This window comes from Lissotriton helveticus, chromosome 12, assembly GCF_964261635.1.
Source record: "Lissotriton helveticus chromosome 12, aLisHel1.1, whole genome shotgun sequence".
Taxonomy (NCBI): domain Eukaryota; kingdom Metazoa; phylum Chordata; class Amphibia; order Caudata; family Salamandridae; genus Lissotriton; species Lissotriton helveticus.
The window spans coordinates 493257623-493267560 of record NC_136073.1 but is presented as its reverse complement, the minus strand read 5'-3'; the positions used below and the strand labels follow the sequence as shown (position 1 = coordinate 493267560).

The 9938-nt window shown below is 41.6% G+C and overlaps 1 protein-coding gene across 1 annotated transcript in view; it reads right to left on the bottom strand.

The window, feature by feature from the left end:
• Positions 1-356: 356 nt before the first annotated feature.
• The window catches only part of LOC144797613 (fatty acyl-CoA hydrolase precursor, medium chain-like), a 413977-nt gene continuing 404395 nt past the window's right edge, over positions 357-9938 (bottom strand). The window contains exon 14 of the mRNA XM_078668304.1: positions 357-616. Within this exon, the coding sequence (XP_078524430.1) occupies positions 430-616 (187 nt within the window). The 3' untranslated portion in view covers positions 357-429. The remainder of the gene's footprint in view (positions 617-9938) is intronic.

Genomic DNA, 9938 nt, shown 5'->3' with positions numbered 1-9938 from the left:
CATGACGTGCATACACTTGCATATAAGGATGTCTTGGTTATAAACATCAGATTTTACCAGTTTGAAAGTTTGATCAATCTTTACACAGCCTCAAATGATGCAATGTATAGGCTTTTTAACATAAATTATGTTGGGGTAAATATAGTGGAGATGATCATAACTTTGGGAGGTTTCAGGGTCAGTCTGTGGTCTTCACTCTGATTTGCATTATGAAATTTGATATTTCGCCAACAGTAACAATTCTGAAAGCATAATTAGCACTCTTCCAAGAACACGGTTTTTCTTCCGTAAGCAAAATTGTTCTAGTTTACCATACAGTATTTTAAATACTGCTAAAATAAATAGCAAGCCAAATGCATGTTTTAGAATAACAGGACGTATTTAATTACTTAATCACAAATTCACGCTTCTTATTATCCATTCGATTAATTATAACTCTGCATGCTCTTTATTTTGAGCAGAAAATGCGTTCATTTTTTCTGGCAGTGTCTTGCTCCAGAACGTCATTCCATGATGATGGAGTTGCTTTCCTATCTTCTGTTGTAGGCTTATCTCAAGGTATTGCTCTTCAGCGTTATAGATTGGCCACTCCGCTAATCCATCACCATTAGGATTTCTGTAAATAGAATATTATGTAAGTGATATATTTGAAAACAAATATTTTCAAACCAGTTCCAAGGAGATAAAAGCTGAGTTGTTCTGGCAAAAGAGGCAGCAGGATATGGATGTACAAGATGGACGTGGAAAATCTTTAGAATGGGAGTGCTGCTGTCAATGTAATGACACTGAACTCAAAGGGAGTGTGAACAAATCCAAGCATCAAACAAAGAACATGTGCAGCAAATGAGTGAAACACACTGAGGAAGAGTGGTGAGGGTGTAGTATGTAGCTGGGGATGCATTTTGGCACACACTGTCGCAAATATATTATTAATGCGCTGTGTGGTAGCACACTCATTTACAGACAGCACATTTTCCATTAAAATGGTGGACCAGTCTTACTGATCTAGAGCACAACCGATACTGCTTGGAAATTGGGTTTCAGTGAATATTTACCATTTGTGCATCACCAAGTAAAGTGCCTTTATTCGTTTTGATTCTATTCAAATCTTTGTATCCATCATACAACAGAATGACAAAAAAGCTCTTCATTAGTCCTTTAATAACTGATGATATATTTTGAAATATTTGTACGGTTCATTTATAGGCATTTCAATGTTGTAGTGTTTTAGAAAAATACATCCTGCAGCCTTTCCTTTCACACCAGCAAAATTGTCAACTGTTTACTTTTATGAAATACTCTCAATTTGCAGTCAGAGAAATAAAACACAAATTTCCATGTTAAAAGAATAAACAGCAATAGGTCAGAAGACCTAGCCTGATATTTGACCCCTGATCTTCAATGTGCAGCAAATTTGACAAGATAAAAACAAAATCTAAAGCTATCTTTATTGCTCATTCACAATTGGAATTCTGACATGGTTACTTTGGGAGTGCTGCAGCACCACCCTCACTCCTACTTTCAGTGCTGATGCCCTCAATATGGGTGGCCTGGTTAATTGCAACATATACGGTATAGTGACATATATAGGGCATGTCCAAAACGTCCATCTAAATTATGTATTTTGTGTTGGAACATTTTATTCTAATTTTGTAGGTGTGGAACAGTAACATGTGCAGCTCATATTCAGATATAATGTCAACAAAGCCATATAAACCAGCTGTACTGCATTTAAATATTATACAGTTGATTACATTTGGATGATTTTACGTCATACATAGTACCAGCGACCCACTCATCCAGTGGGCGTGCTAGCGGCGGCTTAACCACTTCAGTAAACTTGGGCCTTAGCTGTAAAGCAGTTGTATTGAAATGTAACTCAAAGACTGTTTTGGGTACCCTTTTATCTTTCACTAATAGGTGTAGTTTTCTCCTTATCAGTTTTTATAATGCAGCCACATCTAAGAATGAACAGGATACTGTTACTAGTCTTAAAGCCTTTATAGAATACTTTTATCAATCTGAACCTCCATTCACTGTGTTCATTTTAGCCAGGGATTTTAATCTACATTCATGTTATTCATGTCTCAAGAATAATGACCCAGACCTTGAACTCTTAACTATCGACCAGAAACATTTCAAGCACACTCCCGAAGGTGAGTCTGTTATTAGTTTAATTACTGAGCTCAACTTGATTAATTTAATGGATCTTAATCAGGAGAACGCAATTGAGAGAATACCCACGTTTAAGGGGGAGGTCATAGTTCTATAATAGATTATAACTTTGTTTCTTCTTGCATATCCTCAGTTCTCTAAGAACTTAAAGCATTGTAACACAATTTAAGTGATCATAATCCCCTAAAAGCTGTTTTCCTATGGGACAAAAAATCTATTGGCATAGTACCTTTATATAAGGAGCCAACATCTCTGACTGGTCAGGGACGAAGGGTGCGGTGGGCCTCTATTGTCCCCTCAGATTTTATTCATTGTTTGCTTTCCATCTGCCAAGCTGATTTCCAGTCTTGTCCTTCAGAGGAAGAGTTGGTGCATGGTATTATCAAGTCCTTTTTAAATATTTGTAGGTTTCATAAAGCAGCACTTTGTAAAGTAGGTGTGCCCTCTGCGACCCAAGAAGTTAGATGGTTTGATAAAAGGTTCTCTAAAGCTCATAAGGTTCTACGGAATCTCGTGCATAAAACACCTCCGTGCCAGGAGAAGGTTAAAAGAGCCAGGGCTGCCAATTGCTTGGCCTGCAAGGATTGTAAGACCCATCTCAAAGAGGAGGTCTGGGAGAATCACCTGACTGCTAGTCAGCAAAGTAACAGTGCTGCTTTCTGGAGAGTGGTAAATTGTCCTCGTTTTAACAGCAACCAATCTAATCAGGCATGCACTATTACATCACAAGCTTGGGTTGATCATTTTAAGACCATTTATACTAATGAGGAAGAGGACAGTGAATTAAAGGATATGAGGGATGGTCATTTAATTGTTTTTCAGTTGTCCGAGGTCACTGCAGCCATCTCTCGACTTCCAACAAATAAAGCCCACAGGTGACCTTTTTAAATTCTATATTGACCTTTGGGCCACTTTATTATCATTGCATTTAAACTCAGCAACCAATGGCCCCTCCCATTAACCTGCCTCAATCAATAATAGTCCCTGTTTTTAGAAAGACACATGCACGTCTTTGATTCCATAACACCAGTAAAATATCTATGCAAAGCCACTAAAAACTACAAACTCTGTAGATATCCATCAAAAAAGATTCTTCAGATAGAGGACTCTATCTGGGTATAATCTATAATTTCCTTGTCCCTCCCTCGCTTGATTTCATGGCACATGAGTCAGTCCTGCCATCTGAGACACCAACACTAAGGTTTACAACAGAGTAAATGTCCCACCATCTTACCATTCTTGTTTTCTTCTGTCTTTGAGAATTACCAGTAAAACAGGTCATGGCAGAGGCGGAGCCTCAGCTGCATTTCTCAATCATTACTTTTTATTAATCTTGCCTCTTTCCAGGCTGCGGGCAAATTTGAGCATAACAAGAACAGCCGGGCAGCACAGTTTTCCTGGATGGTGGCCAATTCTGACAGCTGCTGATGCCTCTGTGATGGAGGCTTTGGCTGCCTTTAAAGGCCAGGGAGAAGCAGAATTACGCAGGATCAGTGTGAGGCAGTAGATGGAGTAGAGCTCTCGGTGGCAGCCAGCATGGTGGTAGGTGGGACTCCCTGTGAAGGCACCTCTTACTTCACATACTTATTTCTTTATGCTGGGTACAATCATTAATTGACGAATGGTGGACACGTCCTTAAATTCTATAGGTGACACTGCTCAGATTGGTCTTCCTCTGGGTTCACCTAGGACATTTAAACAGGGACTCAATTATTTTCCTTACGATTTCTTGGCTAACTATGGAAGGCAAATGGTTAATAGAAGGTATGTATTTTCTTCATCTTCTGGTGATGAAAGTCAGAATCGGGCTAGAATGTATAAATTGGAGGGCCATCGCTCATTCCCTCCAGGGACAAGTTGACACTGACATTTCCTGCTGAGATCCAGGATATGATTGAGGTAGCAATTGCAAAGACAATTGAAAAGAAATCTAAACAGAAACTTAAGCAGGCCTAGGGTCCTAAGGCTTCTTGTTTCAGGTTTGCTTCAAAGCTCCTCTCCTTCTTGCTCTGAGACTCTGACAATTTCATAAGGGAAATATGTCAGAAGAGAGGAGATGTCAGATATTCTACATACCACATCATAGGCAATTTAGGATTTCTGCCATTTCTGTTTGATGGTAAGAAGGATTCCTGCATTATGCTTTAGCCATGGGAATATAAAAGGGTCATCATGTTCACAAAAAACTTTGAGTCTCTACTCAAAGATTTCCCCCAAAAAGGACTCTAAATCCTCTACCTGCAGAAGGAGAAGATATCAGCAAAAGAACTCATCATCTGACGGTGAGGCCTCGTGGCGGGCCGGATCAGATACGAGAATATCCTGACAACAAGAGTGCTTCCAATTTCTGGAGACCAGTTGAGGGAATAACTTATGAGCATTCAGAAATGGAATGTGATGGTTTAAGGGGGCTTGAGTATGTTAAGGAGAGGCAGTGCTATACATTTTTTAGATAGTCCAACTGAGACGGGTCTCATTTGTACACAGTTACCAAAGGACAAGACAAAGCAGGAAGATCCGCTTGCAGGGGTTCAGATCCTTTTTAAGAAGAGGGCCATCATGTCAGTTCTCAGCTCAGAACAAGGAACAAGGCAATGAGGCCTACTCAGATATTTTTCTGGTCCAAAAGGCTTAAGGATGATTCAGGCCAGTTCTTGACTTGAAGTGACTGCACTTTGGGGTAAGGACGGTTCATTTTCAGATGGTCACCCTTCACTTTATAATTTATATGATAAACATCCAGGACTTTCTTACTTCAGTAAATTTACAGGGTGCATATTTGCACATTCCCTTGCAAGAAACCTATCAAACATTTTTAAGATTTATGTTGGAGTATTGCCATTACATATTTAGAGTGCTACCAATCGGCTTAAAGTCTTCTCTAAGTGTGTTTAAAAATATGCGGGCTCCTCTTGTGCCAAGCACTATCAAGAGGAGGTACTTTTTTTTTAAACATTTATTTTCATTTTCATGCGAATAAGTAAACATATTACAATAATAGCAGTGGCACATATTTTCATACTATATAACATTCACGCTACCAGTTTTCCAATAATCATCGCCACATGGTAGTCCCTGCAATACGTTGAACATGCAGCAATTCATTCCTTATTATCCATGGATGTACCAGTTCCCTGTGTGGTCTATTATTTGTTTTCTATTATTATGTCCCTCTCTAAGCCCAAACACTTCATTTACTATCATATAAAATCAGGGACTGAGAGTTTGGCTGTGTCTTCTAGACCCCTCCTTTGTCACATGATTTTAAGATGTCTGCTCAGTTGACTAAGCCTTTAATACCCTATCGTCCCTCCGAGACAACCTGTTAGGTTTAGGAGTAGCCAAACTCCCCGGGAGAGAAGATAAATACCCCTAACTTCCACAAAGCGGCCCCCAGAGTGTTCTGTGAAACACACACTCTAGGAACTTCTCTCAAAAAGTAAGGGGGGAATTAAAACCAACGAGTGTCCACCACTCTCCCCATACATTGGGAAAATGGAGATGATGAAATTAGGTCAGCCAGGAACGGATACTGTAAAGGAAAGACGATAACAACGCAATATTCTATATATACTCTAACTCTTTTTATACATTGATATGCGTTCAGAGTCGTTTCACTTACCCCACGTCTTTCAGAATGCCACCTTATAATATGAGTCTCAGCAGCAGATCCACAGTAGAGACTTGACAGTGGGCAAAGTGATAACCGGGAAACAATAAAGTATCCCAAAAATAAATGTGCTGCTTTTTTGGGGGCACTCATACAGCATTCATACAAAAAGAACTGTGGCGGGAGATAACAACAACTCAGGAGTGCAACCAACAAAGAGAAAGTAATAGAGGAGTTCCTGATAGTACTAAATGGATATAAAGGGAAGGGAATAATGATGGCCAATAGACCAGGGGTAGGATTTGAGGTGTTCCGACCAGCTCTATCAAACGGGATAGAGCAGAGCAGACACACACTCAAGAGGTGTACCGTCCGGCTCCGAAATGACCAACGGAGCGGAACAGCAACACACTCAGGTAAGGGTTAAGAGGAGAGATGTCCGGCTCCAGAGGGAAGAATAACACGGAACAACTCTAACTCTCGAGACAAGTAGCCAATAATAAGGACTCAAGCAAGGATTAATGGCACTCGCTACGAACATGTAAGGCAGTCCAAAAAGAAAAAAGGTTGCAGAGAGGGAGAAAGTGCTGCCAAACCCAAATACAGAATACCAGACCGGGAAAGCTTCAGGGAGAGGCAACGCTAAAAGTCACTCTGGAAACACTGAAGTAGGAGGGGGGCGTGGTCACGGACCGGGTCAGCAAGTCAAGCGTGAGAGGCGTCTATTTACAGGATTAGGGAGTGTGTGCAAATTGCCGACACCTTGAAAGCGATCTCGGCGCTGAGCGCAGCTCAATGTCTCCTACTTCGCCCTTCCCCCTAAGCCCCAACACATTCTAATATGTGTCTTCTCTGTCAATGCCCACTCAGGTGTATCCCTAACACATAGACACACTTCAGGGCTTCTTGTCCCTAACCATCCAATGGCTATCCAACTCTTTGCCAGGATAAATGCCATGTGCAAAAATATAAACTGCATTTTTCTATTTTCCCAGTTTCTGTATTTTACCCAGAGAAAACCACTGAAGGGAAAGTTTCAATGTTATCCAAATTCCTCAGTTGTGTAAATACCTCCAGCCAATAGGCTTGGATCCTGTCACATGACCATACAAGGTGTATAAAAGTGGCACCCCTATCACACTGCCCCTCAGTTCACATTGGGGAAGAAGAGAGGATGGAAGAAGGACTGCCTGCTGCCCTTGAATCACGCAAAGAAAGGCTGCACCATTGAGAGGACTTCAGCTACTGCACTTTGGGGTAACGAGACTGGGACAGTGCCTGCAGCCCCTGACCCCAGCAATTGTCAAGTTCCCATTTCACCAAGACCAGTGACTTCAAGGAACAGTCTGCTGATGTCCTGGAACCAGCTGCAGGACAACAAGAGTTGAAAGAGCCCAAATGGACAAAGAGGTAGTCACCGCAGAGGTTTTGCCACTACCAGTCACCAGGCACAACAGAGGGCTAATTCGAAATATTTAGAACCTGCATCCTGGTCTGGCAGACCCGGGAGTGGTGACCAAGTTTGCATCCAACAGCAGTGCAGTGTGACCACTAGTGCAGCATCAGCTGTCCAACTACTGCAACATAGAAGACTTCGAGGAACACTGATCTCCATGAACAAAGTCACCTCACACCACCTGTGGACAGAGGAACCACCACGAGACACCTCCATTGACTGAACCACAACCAGACCATACGTTTGAGCATCTTTGCCCGCATCCCTCAGAATCAGGACCACTCCAATGACTTCTTTGATAGGTGCCCTGCAAAGTTTGGATCATTCTGTAAAAATGTTGTGGTCGGCCAGGTGACTGCCCAAAGTATATTTTTTGGGCCCCTAGACCTCATTCCTGCTGTATGTGGCTGTCCAAGTTGGGCCGGAGTACTCACACTAACTTTTGCAAATGCTTGTTTGTGCTTGCATTTAAAAGTGATAAAGTGTTCTAAAATAGTATTTCCAAAACACCTGGTTAGAATTTTTTAATCGAGGTCTTTCAAACATTCATAAAATATGCTCTATTATTTGACATTTTTGTGTCTTTTTATTGGTGTGTGCTTTTCCTATTTCGTTGTTTGGTGCTGTTAAATGCTTCACACTAAGTTCTTTCCCAAGCCTTACTGCTTGCAGCCACAGCTACCCAGGTTTGAGTTTAAGGTCAAGTAAACAATACTGACTGGACCCAATACAGTGTCTGTGAGTGAGCTCCATGATAGGGCCCCCAGGCATAACATCTATTACACTCAAATATAGTACACCCAGATCCTCTTAAACATGTTGAAAACCTTTGCAATATTGACCAATAGAAAGGCAGTCTCATCATCTCTAGCCTCCACTGAGTGAAACACACTGGACATCCTATGTATATTCTTGGACGTACTGCAGCCAGTTATAAAGCCATATTGATCCTCATGCACCATCATCCCTACCACTGATGTCAGTCACCCCGCTACAATGACAGAAAACCTTTATGCCTGAATTATTCATCATCAAGGGATTCCATGGGATTCCCACCCAACTTCAACTTCATGGTGATAATGATTTACCTCATTGTAGTGTGAAGGGTAACTAGTGCCTTTTTAAAAAATTTGAATAACTTTTCAGCAAGGAGGGGGGCAAATGTTTGGCCTCCCTCAGTTACTCTAGTGTGATCTCTGTGTGAAGATCTTCTCTTAATATATCAGGTACCTGCAGGAGCTCAATGGCCACCAAGAAGGTCGCCATTGAGTCAGCCGACGCCTGACCAGTAAACAGGTACATCCTTTGTAGATGACCTTGAAATGTATGAATAATTGGCACCTGCGATGAGGCCATTGAACTGTCAGGGCACCTCAAATGTAGAGCTGAAGGTATGGCAGTCTCCCTTTTCAGTATCAAGGCAAGTAATTTGCTGTACGTGTCACCTTTCATGTGGAGTTGCTGGCGGTACCCTCTCAGAGTCAGATCCTGGATTTTCCCCAGTGCTCTTCTCATTTCTTGTAATGCCGACTAAGCCCCTGCAAGTCTATCTCTTCACCAAGAAGGGATATTTTTACACCCATACCTAGATGACTAGTTAGTCCATGCATCATCAAATGAGTTAGTTCTCTCTCATACGCATAGGTCCTCACTGTGCTACTAGATCATGACTTCCTCATAAACTGGGAAAATGCACATTTATATCCATCTCAGGACCTTTGTGGAGAGGATGGATTTTAAAAAGAGGGGTCTACCTTAGAATTTAACTGCTGCCATACACGCACATAGGAGGTCCACTACCCTTAAGTCTTACATTAGGCACTGGGGGAACTTTTAGCACGTAGTGTGGTAAAGGAGGGATGGATCCCAATACTGTAGCAAGGTATATTTACTTAAAACTCTTGTGGCATGAGCAATCGGAAAGAAAACTCCTATGATTTTGCAGGCAGGATTTTCTGGACAATTCTCTGGTTTTTCAGGGGGCCTCTGATAGGTTGATCATACCACAAGCATTGTGAAACATCACATTTTGCAGACTATTCAAATACAAATACTTTTTACCAACTTGATGCTTGTTAACACATGAGACCAAGTCTGGCCTTTGCTTCGAAGCTAAGCCACCGCCACCAACTTATTTCATAAGCTTTCTAACGTTTTACGCATTGAGCGCTTTTGCACATTGCTAATAGTAATGTTCCTCATGTCTTCAGTCATTGCCCTCAACTTGCTGTTAGTCACCATCAGAATTTCTCTTATATTTTTTTTTAAAACCTGTGGGGCCTTATTTAAGCATAGCTAACACAGTTATCCAAATTCCTCAGTTGTGTTTCTAAGCACAGGGATGTGACATATTTACAACAATATGTTGCATATCTGTGCGTTCCCCTGTGCTGGCACACAAACTGCTGCCATGCACCGGCGCAGGCACCCTTGCACCATGGTGCAAGGATGCCTGCGTCGTGCGGAGATTATTTTTGCGCAGGAAGGGGCACCTTCTGGCACAAAAAAATCAATTGAGGTGATTTCCTCTTCCAATGCATGCTGTAGAATGCAAAACACATTGAAAGATGAAATAAATTAGGAGAAATTAAAACATTCCTTCTCATTGCTCCTGGCTACGCCACCCCTGGGGTTGAGTAGCATTTTGACGCATTTCCAGGTTTACAATTGCTCGTAAATCTGGAAATGCATTAGTGG